Here is an 18,485-nt window from a genome sequence, read left to right on the forward strand (position 1 = left end):
CATTGAAAGTGTACAGCTCAGTGGTTTTTAGCGTTTCAGGGTTGTGTTAACTGGCGCCAGTATCTGAATCCTAGAATAAATATCGTCATTTCCCCAAAAGAAACCCTGTACCCATGGGGAGGCACTGCCTACTCCCCTACCCTCGGAGCCCCCAGCCCTAAGCAGCCTCCAGTTTTGTTGTGTGTTTCTGTAGATAGTCGGGACATTTCCTGTCCCCGGAATCCCTTAGTATGTGGTCCCTCGTGACAGGCAGAGCCTCTTCGCTGCCATCCACGTTGTAGCCTGTGTCCTGCTCCATTCCTTTTTGTGTGTGAGTAATGCTCCCTTGTTTGGATAATACTGCATTGAATTTAGTCTGCTTACCAGTTGACATTTAGATTGTTTTTTCTTTTGGCTGTTTTGACTAATGCTGCTAAGAACATTTGTGTACAAGTTTGTGTGTGGACGTTGTGTTTTCATTTCTTTCTCCCGTATATATTCACCTTCGTGGTGGAATTGCTGAGTCATGTGGTAACTCGCCATTTTGAGGAACACAGTGCTGCCGTGCTTTTTAAATTTTTTTTTGTAGTTTTTTTTTTTTTAAAGATTTTATTTATTTATTTGACAGAGAGAGATCACAAATAGGCGGAGAGGCAGGCAGAGAGAGAGAGAGAGGAGGAAGCAGGCTCCCTGCTGAGCAGAGAGCCCGATGCGGGACTCGATCCCAGGACCCTGAGATCACGACCCAAGCCGAAGGCAGCGGCTCAACCCACTGAGCCACCCAGGCGCCCCTTAAATATTTTTTTTAATTAAAAAAATTTTTTTTAATTAATTTTTTTTTTTTTTGAGAGAAAGAAAAAGTAGAAAGGAGAGGGAGAATTGGGGAGTCTTCCCCACTGAGCAGGGGCCTCATGCTGGGCTCCATCCCAGGAACCTAAGATCACGCCTGACCTGAGCTGAAGGCGGGCACTTAACCGACTGAGCCACCCAGGCGCCCCTGTGCCGCCATCTCACCTCGCAGAAACAGATAAGCGTGGATTCCACACGGTCCTGAATCTTGAAGGCGTAGGGCTGTGTAGGGGGTATTTAATTTATTTCAGTTAATTTATTTTTAAAGATTTTATTCATGTATTTGGAGAAAAAGAGACATGTGCACACGTGTGTAAGCTGGGGGAGGTGGAGAGAGAATCCCAAGCAGACTCTGTGCTGAGAGCCGAGCCCAGCTTGGGCCTCAGTCCCGTGACCTGGAACAGATCATGACCACAGCTGAAATCAAGAGTTGGATGTGGGGCGCCTGGGTGGCTCAGTGGGTTAAGCCTCTGCTTTCGGCTCAGGTCATGATCTCAGGGTCCTGGGATCAAGCCCCACATTGATAAAGCCCCACATCTGGCTCTTTGCTCAACAGGGAGCCTGCTCCCACCCCTCGCCGCCCCCACCCACCTCTCTGCCTACTTGTGTTCTCTGTCTACCAAATAAATAAATAAAATCTTTTTTTTTTTTAAAGATTTTATTTATTTATCAGAGAGAGAGGAGGGTAGAGAGCGAGCACAGGCAGACGGAATGGCAGGCAGAGGCAGAGGGAGAAGCAGCCTCCCTGCCGAGCAAGGAGCCCGATTTGGGACTCGATCCCAGGATGCTGGGATCATGACCTGAGCCGAAGGCAGCTGCTTAACCAACTGAGCCACCCAGGCATCCCAATAAATAAAATCTTTAAAAAGAAAAAAAAACGGACGCTTTAAGCAACTGAGCGCCCCCAGGCGGCCTGGGGGATATTTTATAAAAAGCTTCCTTTCCTTGGTTGAGAACTAGTTCTGTAATGGAAGGCATAGAGGAGTTTGAGCCATTAGATTTGGGTTCTATCCTTTGGCTCTGAGCCTTAATTTTCTCAACTTTAAAATGGTAATAACAATTCTAGATCATAAAGGGTTATTTGGAAGGTCAAAAGAGGAATTAAAATTTGGTAAAGGACCCGTTTCTGATGTGAAAAACGTGGCTTAGAAAAATATGGAATGGATGGAAAAAAAAAAGAAAAGAAAGAAAAATGTGGAATGGATGGATTCTTAATTAGCATGATAAAGCTTTTTTTTTTTTTTAAAGATTGTATTTATTTGGGAGAGAGAACATGAGAGGGGGGAGGGTCAAAGGGAGAAGCAGACTCCCTGCTGAGCAGGAGCCTGATGCAAGACTCCATCCTGGGACTCCAGGATTAGGACCTGAGCTGAAGGCAGTCGCTTAACCAACTGAGCCACCCGGGTGCCCAAGCTTTTATTTTTTAAAAGACTTTTATTAGAGAGAGAGAGAGAGGGAAAGCGTGCACACACATACACAGGCAAGGGGTAGAGAGAAGCAGGCTCCCTGCTGAGCAGGCAGCCCAACTCAGGGCTGGATCACCAGGATCCCGGGTCACGATCCAAGTCAAAAGCAGATGCTGGATGACTGAGCCATCCAGGCGCCCCTAGAGAAGTTTTTTTTTTTTTTTTAAGATTTTATTTATTTATTTGACAGGCAGAGATCACAAGTTGGCAGAGAGGGAGAAGTAGGCTCCCCGCTGAGCAGAGAGCCTGACGCAGGGGCTTGATCCCAGGACCCCAAGATCATGACCTGAGCCGAAGGCAGAGGCCCAACCCGCTGAGCCACCCAGGCACCCCTAGGAGAAGTCTTTTCAACCCAGAGTCAGTATTTAAGAAAGAAACGCTGGAAGTATTCCATTAGATTCAAAACAAAACGGTGCCTGTGATCAACATTAGTAACATTGCCCATGTGTGTGCGTGACATGTAATGACAGGTACAGGGAGTAGAACCACGGGAAAGCAAGTGATGCTTGGGAGCCCTGAGATTATGGAGAAGGGAATCAACTGAGAAGACCTATGAATTAGTAATTGGTTTAATAAAACAGGACTGAAATCTTTAGTATATATTCTATATCCTGGCCCTGATCTGTATAAAGATACTGTGAAAGATTTTTATACAACAAAAATAAGTGAAAAAAGATATTCTTGGGGTGAGGTAGTGAGCACATTCTCTTTCTCAACAGATGTGGGTCTGAGTTAATTATTTACATCAGTAAACTTGTTTATATAAAACTACTGCCTTTGGGGGTGCCTGGGTGCCTCAGTGGGTGGCACCTCTGCCTTCGGCTCCCGTCATGATCCCAGGGTCCTGGGATCAAGGCCGCATTGGGCTCTCTGCTCAGCAGAGAGCCTGCTCCTTTCTCTCTCTGCCTGTCTCTCTGACTACTTGTGATCTCTCTTTCTGTCAAAATAATAGAATCTTTTAAAAAAAAAGTACTATCTTTGGGCTTTTCTTTTTTACTTGGTTCTCAAAATTGGCTTTAAACTTTAAATTGTAGATAAAATTATCAGGGTAAATTATGGAGTGGGTTTGTTTGAATTGGTACTGTAACAGGTCAAAAACAGTCTTCTCAATCTTGACTGCTTCCCAGCCACTCTGTTTTCAGACCTTTCTAGAAATACTGAGAAGACACATACTTTTTGAATGGCTATCTAAGAATTCTACAGTATGGATGTGGCGTAATCTTAATTACTTTTTTTTATATGATTAAAAAAAAATTTATTTATTTGACAGAGAGAGCACACAAGCAGGGGGAGCAGGAGAGGGAGAAGCTCAGCCTGGAGCCCAATGTGGGGCTCATTCCCAGGACCCTCACATCAGGACCTGAGCTGAAGGCAGATGCTTAACCACCCAGGCACCCCTAATGAGTTTCTTTCTTTCCTTTTCTTTTTTTTTTTTTTTAGGATTTTATTTATTTATTTAACAGAGATCACAAGCAGGGGGAGAGAGAGAGAGAGAGAGAAAAGCAGGCTCCCTGCTGAGCAGAGATCCTGAAATGGGGCTCGATCCCAGGACCCTGAGATCATGACCTGAGCTGAAGGCAGAGGCTTAACCCACTGAGCCACCCAGGCCCCCCGACCAGTGAGTTTCTTATTAAAGACCATTTAGGTGGTTGCAGGCTTTCCCTGTTAGCAGTAATATTGTTAATCAGTTTCTAGAAAGGAAATTGCAAAGGGGTGCCTGACTGGCTCAGTCTGAGCAGTGTGTGACTCTTGATCTTAGGATTGTGAGTTCAAGCCCCGCGTTGGGTTTAGAGCTTCCTTTAAAAAACGGGGGAAGGGTGGGGATTGCAGAGTCAGAAGGTTGTTGAATATGTGTAATGTTGTTAGTCCTTTCTAGATTGCCCTGCATAAAGGGTGTACGAGTTAAGAGTTTCGCACCGCGGATGAGCGTGCTGTTGGTGCACGGCATCACCTTCACAGCGAGTCATTGCCGGTCTGACGGGAGACGAGCGAGCATTCAGAGTGGATGGGACTGGGTGCTCCGCTGGGTTTCCCTGTTCTTTAACTGCCTATTCCTTTTACTCCTTTTTCTATTACCAGTTGGTCCAGAACTCTTTTTGGAGGCCTGTGTATTAGAGAAGTTAGCCCTTTCCCTGTGTTGGTTACGGTTATACTCTCAGACACAGGATGGGAGAAAGAACGCAGGCTTGGAAGCTGGAGGCTTGGAAGCTGGAGGGCCCGCGTTTGTGTCCCATCTCTGCAGTGCGTTCGTGGTGTGACTGGGGGGAAATCGCCTTTCGTTTGTCTGCATCCCGCCGCTGAGTAAGTGTGATGTCCACCTCGTAGAGAAGTTGTGGAACAAATACAGGGCTTCGTGACTATCCAGAGAGCCTGGGTGTTTTGCCAGCTCATCTGTCATGTGAGACCTTGAACTTGGCCCTGTTGAATATGAAGTTACAGGACTCCTAGGATGCTCTTCTTCCTGAAATGTTTCCCTTCTGCACAGTTTTTATCTAGGTTGGTTGCTGCTGGGTGGTGGTGGCTTTTTTTAAAAAAATATTTTACTTATTTGACAGAGCGAGCGAGCATGAGTGAGTGGAGAGCACAAGCTGGGAAGTGGGGAGAGGGGTTGGGGGGGCAGAAGCGGACTCCCCACTGAACAGGGAGCCCAACATGGGGCTCTGTCCCAGGATCTAATGTTGTCCTTTCTGTTTTTAAAGATGTTATTTATTTGAGGGATGCCTGGTTGGCTCAGTTCATTAAGAGGTTGTCTTCAGCTCGATTGTGATCCCAGGGTCCTGGGATTGAGTTCGCATCAGGCTCTCTGGCAGGGAGCCTGCTTCTCCCTCTCACTCTGCCTGCTGCTCCCCTGCTTGTACTCGCTCTCTTTAGCAATGAATAAATAAAATCTTTTTTTAAAAAAGATAGATTGAGAGAGCGCACAAGCCAGGGGGGAGAGGGAGAAGCATTCTCCCTGCTGAGCAGGAAGCCCCATGGTGGGCCTCATTTCTGGGACCCTGGGACCACAGCCTGAGCTGAAGACAGATGAGCCACCGGGTGCCCCTCATGGTGTCATTTTCTTTTCTTTCTTCTTCTTCTTCTTCTTTTTTTTTTAATATTTTATTTATTTATTTGACAGAGATCACAGGTAGGCAGAGAGGCAGGCAGAGAGAGAGGAAGAAGCAGGCTCCCCGCTGAGCAGGGAGCCCAATGTGGGTCTCGATCCCAGGACCCTGGGATCATGACCTGAGCCGAAGGCAGAGGCTTTAACCCACTGAGCCACCCAGGTGCCCAGTGGTGTCATTTTCTAGTTAAAATTTCCTCTAAACTTTGCAGACAGAGTGCTACCCTGAGACCCTGAGAATAAAGTGAGTAAGTTTGTGTTTCCTTCTCAAGGAGCAGCACCTTGAAGGCTATCTCACTACGTTTTCAGTCCTCAGAGAGTGGTGGTGTATGACCAGTGCTAGATTCTCAACAGATGCCTGATGAGTTATCTCCTGAGTGGCTGTTCTGTAATTTTTCTTGTCATCGGACCTTACGGCACACATTATATCAACTTTTTGAGAATGAATGTTTTGGGGGTCCTCAAGACTCAACCTCCTCGACCTCAAGCCATAGTCAGTGATGTGGTAGGACTAAGCGTGTAGTTGTACTTAGAGCTGTGATTTATTACAGTGAAAGGATACAGAGCTAAACCAGCAAAGGAAAAAAGATAGCAATAAACCAGGTGCAGGCGGCTGTGTGTGTGAAATGGTGCCGGCCAGGGAGGGTCATAAGAGATTTAGTGCCCGAGGGTTCTGCTGGGGCTGGTCACAGAGGTACTGTCTGCCCAGCACATCCCAGTATTCAAGACTCCTGGAAGGAAAACAGGTGTTTACCATAAACCACATTGTTTACGCAAACAGTTGAGGGGCAGGGAGCCATTCTTATCTGGGAATGGTGGGAAGCCTTCCAAAATTCAAGTTTCCAGATGCCAGCCAAGGGTCCACTTTGCAAGCAGACCTTTCTAAAGTTAGCATTCTCAAGCCTGTTGTGTTAATTCTTCTGCACAGACCATCATTCAAGTTTAAGGTATTTTACTCAGGCAAGACATAGCTTCAGATGATTGAAAATTTCTATAGTTACTTAGTAGTCCTTTCTAGAATACATGATTACCTGTATATTCAGACACGAAAGTGTCACATTTGTTTCCAGTGGTTTAGTCCTCTGCACAGTGTATAGGTACTTGTGTCCATAACATGGACACTGGTGCCCGTCCTGCACCTTGTCATCGTACTTTCTCTGTTTTTGTTCGTATACAGCAATCACTGCATTTATCTTTTTCATGTCCTCTTAGCACCTCTGGGTGATTAGTACTCCAAATACTCCAAACTTAGGGGCACAAAAGAATGCAAGATGGGGCCAAATGTTCTACCTAGTGTCTGCTAGCCCCCCCCCCCCCTTTTAAGAGTAGTTTCAGGTTCACAGTGAAATTGAATGGAAAGCACAGAGTTCCCGTACACTCTGCCCACGGGCCTCCTCCCCATGCACAGGATCGCCCGCTATCAGCATCTCGGTGGTTTGTTACAGTGAGTGGCCTGAGACCTACAGTGACACATCATTATCAGCCCGTCCATGGTTTTTACTTTAGGGTTCACTTGTGGTATACATTCTGTGGATTTTGACCAGTGTGTAATGACATGTATCCAACATCAGAGTATCACACGAAATAGTTTCACCACCCTAAAAATCCCTTTTATCTTATTTTTTAATTAAATATTTTAATTTATTTATTTGACAGAGAGAGCACAAGTAGGCAGAGGAAGAGGAAGAAGCAGGCTCTCCGTTAAGCAGGGAGCCCGATGTAGGGCTCTAACCCAGGACCCCCAGGATCATGACCTGAGCTGAAGGCAGCCACTTAACCAACTGAGTCACCAGGCGCCCCCTATCTTATTTTTTGGATGTGAACCCAATTGTTTGTAGAGACTTTCAGCTTTCTTAAATCAGTGTGTCTTATGTTCACCACTCTAACTCCTAAAGATTTTTTTTATTTAGTAGAGCAGAGAGAGTGTGCATGGGGCTGGGGGTGGTGTGGGGTAGAGGGAGAGGGGGAAGCAGGCTCACCTCTGAGTAGGGAGCCCAAAGCCGAGCTGGGTCCCAGGACCTGAGCCAAAGGTAGAGGCTTAACCAGCTGAGCCACTCAGGCGCTCCTTATTTTGTAGCTTCTGCAAAAGCTTTTGCAAGGTAGAAATAGGTTTTAAATAAACTAAGCCCGATGCAAGTTTTTTCTTATTTAAGAAGATTAAATGTAATGAAGTTGCATTTACTACCATTTACGTTTCTTGATAAGTTGAGGAAATCGTAGAAGACTGGGTGCTCTAAATGTTGGGGTCAGAAAGTCATCTAAACAGCTTTCCAAGTTTCTTAGGGGGTTGCTAATTTTCCGTTGAAGTCTCTGCATCAACTCTTAGGGGAGAACAGTTGGTGCTAATTAGTATCTGATTCCTTAGCAGGGGATTTGGGGAGTTCCAGATTGTAAACTGTCTGACTCTTTCTGAGAATAACAGACTTTTGGGGTCTTTTTACTCATCTGTTTATTTTTAACTCACTAAAAGAAATCTGAACTTTGGGTAGTATCCTAGGCCTCCAGAAGAGAGAAACCTTAATTTTGTTTTTAAGCTGAATATGTGACATGCCAGAGGATACAGACTTTCTACATTTTACAACAGCGGTGACAGTGTATTTTAGGGAACATATTTACAAGTGTTGCGTTCTTAGAAATAATTCAGTGACTATTTGGAAAAATAATTACCTCCCTTCCCAGATGATACGTATCTCTCATCTTCCCACATTGAATTCTCATTCTGTCTTGGTTAAGTCTTTTCTTGGACACTATGAACATAAGTTTTTTCCTTTTAAAAAGTTATTTTTTGACTATATTTAAAAATGTTATTCATTTGAAAGAGAAGAGCACAAGCGAGGCAGATTCCCCACGGAGCTGCAAGCCTGATCTGGGGTTCCATCTCAGCTCTTGGGGAGATCATGACCTGAACCTCACAGACACCCCATCTTTTAACTTTTAAAACTAGTGTGGTTGGGGTCTCTCTCTCTCTTTTTTTTTTTTTTTTTTAAGATTTTATTTATTTGCGGGGTGCCTGGGTGGCTCAGTGGGTTAAAGCCTCTGCCTTCAGCTCAGGTCATGGTCCCAGAGTCCTGGGATCGAGCCCCATATCGGGCTCTCTGCTCAGCGTGAGCCTGCTTCCCCCACCCCCTCTCTCTGCCTGCCTCTCTGCCTACTTGTGATTTCTAGCTGTCAAATAAATAAATAAATCTTTGAAAAAAAAAAAAAAGATTTTATTTATTTGACAGAGATCACAAGTAGACAGAGAGAGGGAAGCAGGCTTCCCCCTGAGCAGAGAGCCCCGGGCAGAACTCGATCCCGGGACCCTGGGATCATGACCTGAGCCAAAGGCAGAGGCTTCAACCCGTTGAGCCACCCAGACGCCCAGGATCTCTATTTCAATGTAAAAATCACAGATTCATTGTCACACAAGTTCTTTAGATCTTAAAGATTTTTTTTTGAAATTCAGATTTAAGGTTTTTAGAGAAACTGAGCGGACTTTTTTTTTTTTTTTTTTTTTTTAAAGAAAAGATTTTATTTATTTATTTGACAGACACAGATCAAAAGTAGGCAGAGAGTCAGGCAGAGAGAAAGGAGGAAGCAGGCTCCCTGCTGAGCAGAGAACCCTACGTGGGGCTCGATCCCAGGACTCTGGGATCATGACCAGAGCCAAGGCAGAGGCTTTAACCCACTGAGCCACCCAGGCGCCCAAGAAACTTTGAGCGGACTTTAAGAGTTAAAGGTTTTTCCCTCTAACTTAGTTTTTCAGTGGCAGAGAACATCTGAGTATGTTCCAAATGTGGTTGAGTTTACTAGATCTAAAGGTGACACTGCCACTTCCTAATCTCCACGTTTCTCCTGGTCTCAGGCAGTTGTGCAGACTTTATAGAAGCACACAAGGTGCTGCCTTTGGGCTCTGCAGCCCTAACTTCATTTGCAGCAGGAGGAGACCCAGCAGTATAGGGTACTGGTGAGGTCATGTGAGCTTTAAATAGTCGCTGGCTCTGGAAATAAGGACAGCATGATTTAGGGGAAAGGCTAGAACTCAATGGCCTTAGGCGTTCTGGCTTCTCTTTGCATTGGAGACCGTGATCCGGTTGCAATAGTGGCGGGCGGCCGGAGTCCTGTGGTATGTGCCTGAGGCTTACAAAGGCCTCAGCTTGTTTGAAAGCCAGTCGGGGGAGTGTTTTCAGGCTATATGACACTAAAGTTTATGGAAAGGAAGTGATGTAAGCTAAGGAAATTTCAACTTAGAAAACAGGATGAAACGGAGACGAGATACTTGATACAGGGATATAAGCTGGCAGATGGTTATGTAAGAAGTTTAGAGGCTGCTTATGCTGAGAATTAAGATGGAAAATTATCCAAGGTATTCTCCAAAGTAATTGCTCATGTCTCTGTCACTTTACTAGGTCAAGAGCACTTTATCGTTTAGCTAATGCACTCTTTACACTAACTTTATGGAAAAGGCAGAAATCTAAGTTTTACAGAGAGGAAAATCGAGGCCTAGAGATGAAATGTTTGTCCTCAAGGTCACTTAGTACGGTGGGATTGGTGGGACTGGGAAAACGGGTGTTCCGGGTTAGCTGAATACACATCAGAAATCAGCAGGAGTGACAGAGTGATCTGTGGGGTGCCTGGGTGGCTCAGTGGGTTAAGCCCCTGCCTTCGGCTGGGGTCATGGTCTCAGGGTCCTGGGATCGAGCCCTGCATCGGGCTCTCTGTTCAGCAGGGAGCCTGCTTCCCTCTCTCTCTCTCTGCCTGCCTCTCTGCCTACTTGAGATCTCTGTTTGTCAAATAAATAAATAAAAATCTTCCAAAAAAAAAAAGAGTGATCTGTGGGTTGAGCAGAGGGTCTCCAAAGCTCTCTATAATGTGTAAAGAATTGGATGTGGGAGGGAAAAAAAAAGAATTGAATGTAAGACGGTATGAGCTGCTTTATTCCAGAGAAGTGGTGTCTCCACAGGGGAATGGGGTTGGGGGTCATAGAACAGAAAGCACTCTCCTGGTTTCCTTCTGCTCTCAAGTCAAGTAGTACAGAAACCTTGTCTTCCCAACTCTACTGTCACAAGAGAGCCATGTCTGGTAGAGGTCTTGTTCTTCAGTATAATGGGAGAATCAAAAATGCATAGTAAAAGGGTAACATAAGAGAAGCTGCTAATCGGTATGAGAATTTTTTTTTTTTTTTTAAGATTTTATTTATTTGACAGAGATCACAAGTAGGCAGGTGCTGGGCTGGGGGTGGGGAAGCAGGCTTCCCCACTGAGCAGAGAGCCCGAAGTGGGGCTCAATCCCAGGACCCTGGGGTCATGACTGGAGCCGAAGGCAGTGGCTCAGTGGGTTAAGTGTCTTGCCTTTGGCTCAGGTCATTATCCCAGGGTCCTGCTCAGTGTGGCAGCTGCTTTGCCCTCTGCCCCTCCCCCCAATTGTGAACTTTTGTTCTCTCTCTCAAATAAATAAAATCTCTCTCTCTTTTTTTTTAAAGATTTTATTTATTCATTTGACAGACAGAGATCACAAGTAGGCAGAGAGAGAGGAGGAAGCAGGCTCCCCGCTGAGCAGAAAGCCCGATGCGGGGCTCGATCCCAGGACCCTGGAATCATGACCTGAGCCGAAGGCAGAGGCTTTAACCCACTGAGCCACCCAGGCACCCCTAAATAAAATCTCTTAAAAAAATATTTGAGTATATATCATTTGCTAGATATTTTGGGAATTAGCAAACTTGATTAATTCTTTCAAAGAATGAATTGCTGGCGCGTCTGGGTGGCTCAGGGGGTTAGGCCTCTGCCTTTGGCTCCAGTCATGGTCTCAGGGTCCTGGGTTCCATCCCCATGTAGGACTCTCTGCTCAGCGGGAAGCCTGCTTCCTCCTCTCTGCCTGCCTCTCCACCTACTTGTGATCTCTCTCTCTCTCTGCCAAATAAATAAATAAAATCTTAAAAAAAAAAAAAAAGGATAACTCGCTTGCAGTAAACTAATAAGTATGATGTGGTTTGTGTTCTGATTTAATTATCTCTTGAGAAATAATATTTAATTTACACAACCAGTTGCACTAAGCATAACCTTCCGTACCTCTAGGTTTATGAAAGTGCCATACATACTAAATGTGAATGATTCACATGTAGAGAAGTCTCTTGGTATCCCAGTGCCCCCAAAATAATTTTGGTATTTCATTTTGGATTCTGTCTCCCCGCCTGCCCCCCTCCAACACCTGTAATTAATACAAATGTAATGTAGATGCTGCGGTTGGTGCACACCCAGATCAGTGAGGGTTCAAGAGAGTGGCCAGTCTTAACGGTGTGGAAGGAAAGATGGGGAAGAATCATAGAGGACGTGAAGATTAGCTGTTAACTTGGTTCTTGACACTTGTATAAGTCCCCCCGGGCCGGGGGAGCAGAACAAAGGGCAGAAGTATGACGTTTTTGTTGCACTTAACAATGCTGTGACTGGATCCACAGGTAGGAGAGGACAGGCGAGAGAAGTATCTAGTCTTTCTGAAATAGCGAATGGCCTGGGATTCTTGGTGTTGTGGCTTAGCCACTGACGTAGTACCCCAGTGTAGACACAACAGCCAGACAAAAATCTCTTGTCCTATTAGGAATAAAAAACGAGAGAGCTCTGTCCTCCTTGTAAAAAGTTTCTGTTTTACGTCGTAGACCGTGGTATATGGCTCTGATACGACAGGCATGAGGGGACATAAGGGAATGCGGTGTGATGGACTCAGTTTAATTTTTTTGTTACAGGCAGTTGTTTGGAAATGTAAAAATGCAGAGCATTGGCGTGTCGTTGCTCTAGTTTCCTCTGGGTGATTAATTGTTGGGGTGATAAAGATCGGAACTTAGAAGTGCCCATATTGAAAGAAGCATTAATTTCTCTTGGCCCCTCCAGCTTAGAAGTACCTTGCTTGCCTCTCCTCTCTTTTGTATGGCTCATAGCGTACAGCATGCGACAAGTGTGTCCTCGTAGTTGCTGACATTTCTGTGTTCAGACTCAGTCCCGTGCCCCCATGTGACTTCCCTTCCTGGGATGTGTAGTTCATACGCTCTTAACCCAAGAGCAGAAAAGCCGCCTCGTTTCCCAAAAGGCACCTTGAACTTGACTTCAGAATATTCTCACTGAAAAGGGATGGAACTGAGCAGACAGGACATGGTTAGAAGGAAAGTGTCCATCTGATTGCCTAAAAAACTGTTGAGGTACGTAATAGCCATCTGTGCTTCAAATCCCCAGGATTGGCATGTATGCAGCATTCCAGGAGAGAATTACTAACCGTATCCGATTGAGATCAAAATCTGGTTTGTTGTCCGAGAGCGCAACCTGATAGATCTCCAATGAAACAGCTTTTCTAGGGAGGAAACGGGTTCGGGCACCACTGCTGCGGCTGCAGTGTTTGCCTTCTTTGTCGTTCGCTCTGCCTCTGTCCCCCTGTGCGCACCTGCACGGTCTCGCCGTTCTTCCTGTCCATCGCTTGAGTCACCTGGAGAATCTGTTAGTGTTTAGTCGCGTAAAGATGAGATCAACCCAAGGGACATCCTCTGGACGCTAACTACTCTTCATTCTCTCTTTCTCTTAGGTGACAGAGCTGAACGAGCCACTGTCCAACGAAGAGAGAAACCTCCTGTCCGTGGCCTACAAGAATGTAGTCGGGGCACGCCGTTCTTCCTGGAGGGTCATCAGCAGCATTGAGCAGAAGACCTCCGCCGATGGCAACGAGAAGAAGATAGAGATGGTCCGTGCTTACCGTGAGAAGATCGAGAAGGAGCTGGAGGCGGTATGTCAGGATGTGCTGAGCCTGCTGGATAACTACCTGATCAAGAATTGCAGCGAGACCCAGTACGAGAGCAAAGTGTTTTACCTGAAGATGAAAGGGGACTATTACCGCTACCTGGCCGAAGTCGCCACCGGAGAGAAGAGGGCGACCGTCGTGGAGTCCTCTGAGAAGGCCTATAGCGAAGCGCACGAGATCAGCAAGGAGCACATGCAGCCCACTCACCCCATTAGATTAGGCCTGGCTCTTAACTACTCCGTTTTCTACTACGAGATCCAGAATGCCCCGGAGCAAGCCTGCCACTTGGCCAAGACCGCCTTTGATGACGCCATCGCCGAGCTCGACACTCTGAACGAGGACTCCTACAAGGACTCCACTCTCATCATGCAGCTCCTCCGCGACAACCTCACGCTCTGGACAAGCGATCAGCAAGACGACGACGGCGGCGAAGGCAACAATTAAGGCCCCCAGGTGGACTGGCAGCGCCCGCTGATGCTACTACTGCAGTCTTTATTTTTTCCCATGAGCTGGGGGTCGGGTGGGGGAGGGAAAGGGAGGGATGACCTTCCTAGGGAGAAGCCCACGACCTGTCCTGTCTTTGATCGCCTCTTTGACATTTTTGCCAAAATACCACTAGTGGAAAGTCAGGCTAGCTGTGCTCGTATTGGAATAGCAGCCTCACACTGGCGTCTGGACTGTTCTGTAGATGGAATGCAGGCGGAGCTGTCTGTCTTTAATCTAACTTATTGCTAGAGAATAGGGTTTTAAGACGAAAAGAAAACTGAAACGGGATTGGCCCTCATTCAGTGAGTTCTGTGGTTCCAGTAAGGATTTGTATGTACATACGCTCTTGTCTTACGTTTTGGGTACTCTTGTCTCATCTGTTCTAGCTGTGCGTTTCTTTTCAGGGTGTACTCGACCAGCCATGGACTAGTGTAAATCCCGAACGGACAGACTTGGAACATAAGGCGTGTTTATCCTTATGGTTTAGGCCTGGCCAGTTTCCCGAGTCTCGGATTAGCTGACAGTATTAACACTAAATTGCAGTTTACAGTATTTCTACATGACAGCCATACGTAACATCAAGCCATTGATTGTGTATTTTCCTTTGCTAGTTTACTTTGGCTTTACATCCGTAGTCAGCCTTATCCAGGTTGGGTTTTGCTGTTCGCTGTCTCCCAGGCCACAAGGCTTGCCTGAGGGGAATCGCAGCTCCTTTTAGGTTTTGGTTATTAGGTGCTTGGCTGGTGGCTGTGGGATTTGTACCCTTCTTCCTCTTAACTCAAATCCACTGCAAAAATGATGAATCACTTTAATAGAAACGTTTAAACACCACAAAAATAGAGAAAATTCAGGTATGTATGTCATTGATTGTGTTGATATTTTCAGAGAACTCCTGATTTTTAAGCTGCCATGCTCCTTCCTCAGGGATCACGCTGCCATCACTCTGGAGTGTTCCCGCTGGACCTTTTGCTGGTGGCTCTCGGGACGGTGGAGACGCCGTTGAGCTGGAGAAGCTGGGCAGTCATCTTGAGGAAGGTTGTGGTGCAGTGTGTGGAAATTCAGGTGCTAGAAGCTTACTGGTAGAAAAACCCAAAAGGAAGGGAAGAGCTCTTCTGTTCATAAGCACGCTGTCCGATTTCGGGAGCCTCGTAACCATGTCCGTTTTTCCTCCCCGAAAACACTCCTTCCCTAAGCAGTTGCTGTAGGAAAACGAACTAAAGGCATTATCAGATAATAAATCACTCCTATTTGACCAAGACTTTTTCTACATTTTTTTTTCTTTTTAATGAAAGCATCAAAGCGAGAGAGTCCTTTCTCTCTTGTACAGTTGACACATGCTCTGGAATCGAAGGAAACTACGTTGCTGTTTCCACAAATTTGTTCTCAGTTTAGCCTTAGGTCCTTCATTCTTATTTTGGAAAAATCTGTCTGAAAAACGTGACCTGTTGAGTGTGTGTTCAGCCTTTCTTTACAAGACCAGAAGCAGTGTGAACTCCCGAGATACGGAGGTAGTAACGCCAGACTCGCTTTGTTTGTTGCTGCGGTTTAGTCAAGGAGAGGTATGAGGAATAATTGAGGAAACACTGACCATTGCTTTTTGCAGTTTACCAAAATCGGACTTAAGAGTTGGGAAATGAGTATGTGGGACAGGATCCAGGTGACCGTGAGGACGAGAACAGTGATGCCCTGTAGCATGGCACAGTCTACCCAGCGTGACTTTCCTTAGAAGGTTCCCTCCATACGCTAGAGCAAAAGTCCCAGTTAACTGAACCCTAGCAGAACTAGAAGAGAGCTGTACAGCTTTTGTGCCATCACCGGGGCCCTAAAGTCAATGCCATGGATGGGAAATGATGGGGGGTTGGGGGGGAGGGGTAGGTGGGGCTTTCCTTAACTTATCTTCATGTCCAGTGAGCAGTGTTTTGTCCTTCCTTGTAGCCTTTGGAAATGATTTACTGGAATTACAAAACCTATTTTTTCTTTTAAATTTCAGCTTTGGCTCTGGCTGCTTTTTAGAATAATGCAAGATAACAGTTATACCTGAGGGCTAAAAATGAAGAGGGAACGGAGACTTGATATTTAAGCAGCTTGAATGGTTTCTTTTCTTTTCTTTATTTTTAAAGAAATGCACTTGCCTCTGATACTGTCTCTCCAGTGAAATGATTACTCCTCCATTACTCTATTGATACAATATTGTGCATGCTAGTGTTGTATTTCTATACAGTAGCTTGAAATTTATTAACTTATACTGTAGGTGTTATGTATTCCTATGACAAAAAAAAAATTAAGTCTTCAAATTTTTTAAAGTTTTTTTAATTTAATTTTTCCTTTGGGGGTACAGTTTGCTCTACCAAATAGTGATCGTAACAAATTGATCTGTTTTGGATGTTGCTATAGTGACATGCAGTTATATATTTTGTTTTTAAGGGGGGGGGAGCAAAAGAAACACCAGTGTTAGCTTAATCTTAATGTCTGGTGTTTGTCATGGTGAAATTATAACTATTAATTACAGTGTAGGAGAACAATGACTATGTTCTCTGAACGAGCCTTTGTGCTTTTTGTCATGTTATGCAGTGAACTATTTTTAAGGTCTAATCAGTGATGATTTTTCCAACTCCGTGTTTCTCTAAGGAATTATTTCACACACGGACCATTCTTAGCAGTTTTCCTCAGTGATGGAATATCCTGAATGTGAGTCAGTATGTAGCTGTCGTACATTGAGCAAATAAACTTACAGATCTGATGTCAGTGCCACTTAGTTTTATTTAAATGACTTTAATTGCCCTTTGCTTCCCGAGGGTTGGTGGGACTGGGGGCAGGGGACATCCCTGTCTTGGAAAGTACCTAGAATTGGGGGGGTCAGACCCGGGTTTGCTGACCTTGAAAAATCATTGCACCTTCTGGGCCAGTGTTTCTCCTGCAGAATGAGCACGTGCAGGTAGATCTCAAAAGGCCTATCCAGGGGTGTGATCTGTGAGAAGCACAGACCTGAGTTTGAGTTATGACTCCTGTCAGTCTTGGGCAAATTCTGAAACTTCTGAGCTTTGGGGTGTAGGTCTAAATGGAAACCGGGTCATGTGCCTGGTTCAGTCTCCCAGGGAGGCGCCTGGTATTGTTGGAGATCTCATTAAGTCTTAGCTGAGGTGGTGCTCTGCGTTGAAAATGTTCATAAATAAATGGTCTTGGGTCTAGTGCCTCCGAGGTGGTTGGCAGCCTCAGTTGGTGAGGCCTGAGCTCTCAGGAGCGTTGCTGTTGCTGGTGGCAGCTGTCAGAGTGCGCCCACCGCATGAATCACGTCCCTGGGTGTGGGGGTGTTCTGCCTCGATCATTGTGGGGAGGGATATTTATCTATAGGGAGGAAAAACGCCAAGGTGAAGGCTTTCTTCTGTCACCTTGGGTGTGCTCCAGCAAAGGGGTGGGGGTATTTGAAAGAGGGTGGCTTTTTAATTTTGGGGTAATCAGAATTCACATTGTAGGAATAATGATTTGTGCAAACCAAGTTTTTGCCGAGTACTGGATGATTTCACCTGTGTTGGCTCCTTTGTTGCTCACAACCACCCCGAGTGCCACCACGGGCACAGCTGCGGATAGAGAAGTGGTGGATGTGCCTCAATTCCTAAGATGTCAGAGCCCTAGTCCTGGGCCTTCCTGAGCCTTCCCTACAGGCTGCTTCTCTTCAGCCAGGAGACTAAGAAACTGAGTGGCAGCCACCATTCAGCACGCGGTGACAGCTCATTCAGTGTGGGAGTTATTGAGGGTAGAGAGATGATCAGACGACATCTTCCCAACGGGACAGTACACAGGTGGGCAACACCAGGGCGGTCCCATCACTGGCTCAGCAAAGCTCAGCAGGAAGAAGGGTGGCTTCTGGAAGTTCGCTGCCGTTAACACTCTTGTTTCCACCTTATCTTCCCGTTTTTTATGAGTGTCTGGAAATTGACAGAAGATCAGAAATTGCCCAGAATACTTCCACGTACACTTAAATTTGTCTTAGGACAAAATGCTCTGTTGGTGCGTTTCTATCCAGTTGGAATAGTTCCCCTTCACGCAGTGGTTCTTAAACTTTACAGGACCCCTTTACAAACTCTTTAAGAGCTTTTGCCTACGGGGGAGGGTGGGGTGTATCAAAAACCAGAAATTAAAAATACCCATTTGTTTAAAAATAATAGAAACCCATTACATGTTGCGATAAGTAACCGTTTTGGGGTGCCTGGGTGGCTCAGTATGTTAAACGTCCCAATTCTGGATTTTGGCTCAGGGCTGTGAGCCCCGCATCGGGCTCCACAGTGGGCGTGGAGCCTGCTTACAATTCTCTCTCCCTCTGCCCCTCCCCAAAAAGGAAAGAGGAGCATTGTTTTACAGTACTTCTGATCTCCTGCTAGAGGTTAGCTGGACTCGGTGTACCCGCATTTGCCCTCCATCCATTATGTTTTTTGAGCTGAACTATTTGGAAAGAAAAAAAAACCCTGACAACACAACGATAAGTAGTCGGACACGGGTGGCCCCAAAGAGTTCAAGTTCTAATTCAGAAACTGCACAGTGCCCCATGTATAGTACCGGTGATTGTGGGTCTCCTTAGCGTACTCCAGAACATAAAGCAAACTGGTAGCGGGAAGCAGTTAAACGGTGGGTGACGGGGGAGCAGAGCAGAGTACAGGAGCAGAATTCCCCATTCCAAGAATGTGAGGGTGGGGTGGAAGGGCTGTCCACTGAGGTTCAGTGGTGAGGGCTTTCCGTGTAGCAAATCAGTTGCTGTTTGATGCCAGTAGTTTCCCTCCACTCTATTTATGTGTAATGACCACATGCATTGGCCTCTCTGCTGGTCAGCTGAGACTGCCTGTTGACTC

General features: G+C 45.8%; 1 protein-coding gene across 1 annotated transcript in view; it reads left to right on the plus strand.

Moving 5' to 3' along the window:
• YWHAG (tyrosine 3-monooxygenase/tryptophan 5-monooxygenase activation protein gamma) overlaps positions 1 to 16,381 on the plus strand; it is a 30,946-nt gene extending 14,565 nt beyond the window's left edge. The window contains exons 2-3 of the mRNA XM_082712607.1: positions 12,943 to 13,608; positions 14,566 to 16,381. Coding sequence (XP_082568733.1) covers positions 12,943 to 13,599 — 657 coding nt within the window. The 3' untranslated portion in view covers positions 13,600 to 13,608; positions 14,566 to 16,381. The remainder of the gene's footprint in view (positions 1 to 12,942; positions 13,609 to 14,565) is intronic.
• The last annotated feature ends 2,104 nt before the right edge of the window (positions 16,382 to 18,485 follow it).

The sequence above is a fragment of the Mustela nivalis genome (genome assembly GCF_964662115.1).
Source record: "Mustela nivalis genome assembly, chromosome: 19".
Lineage (NCBI taxonomy): Eukaryota > Metazoa > Chordata > Mammalia > Carnivora > Mustelidae > Mustela > Mustela nivalis.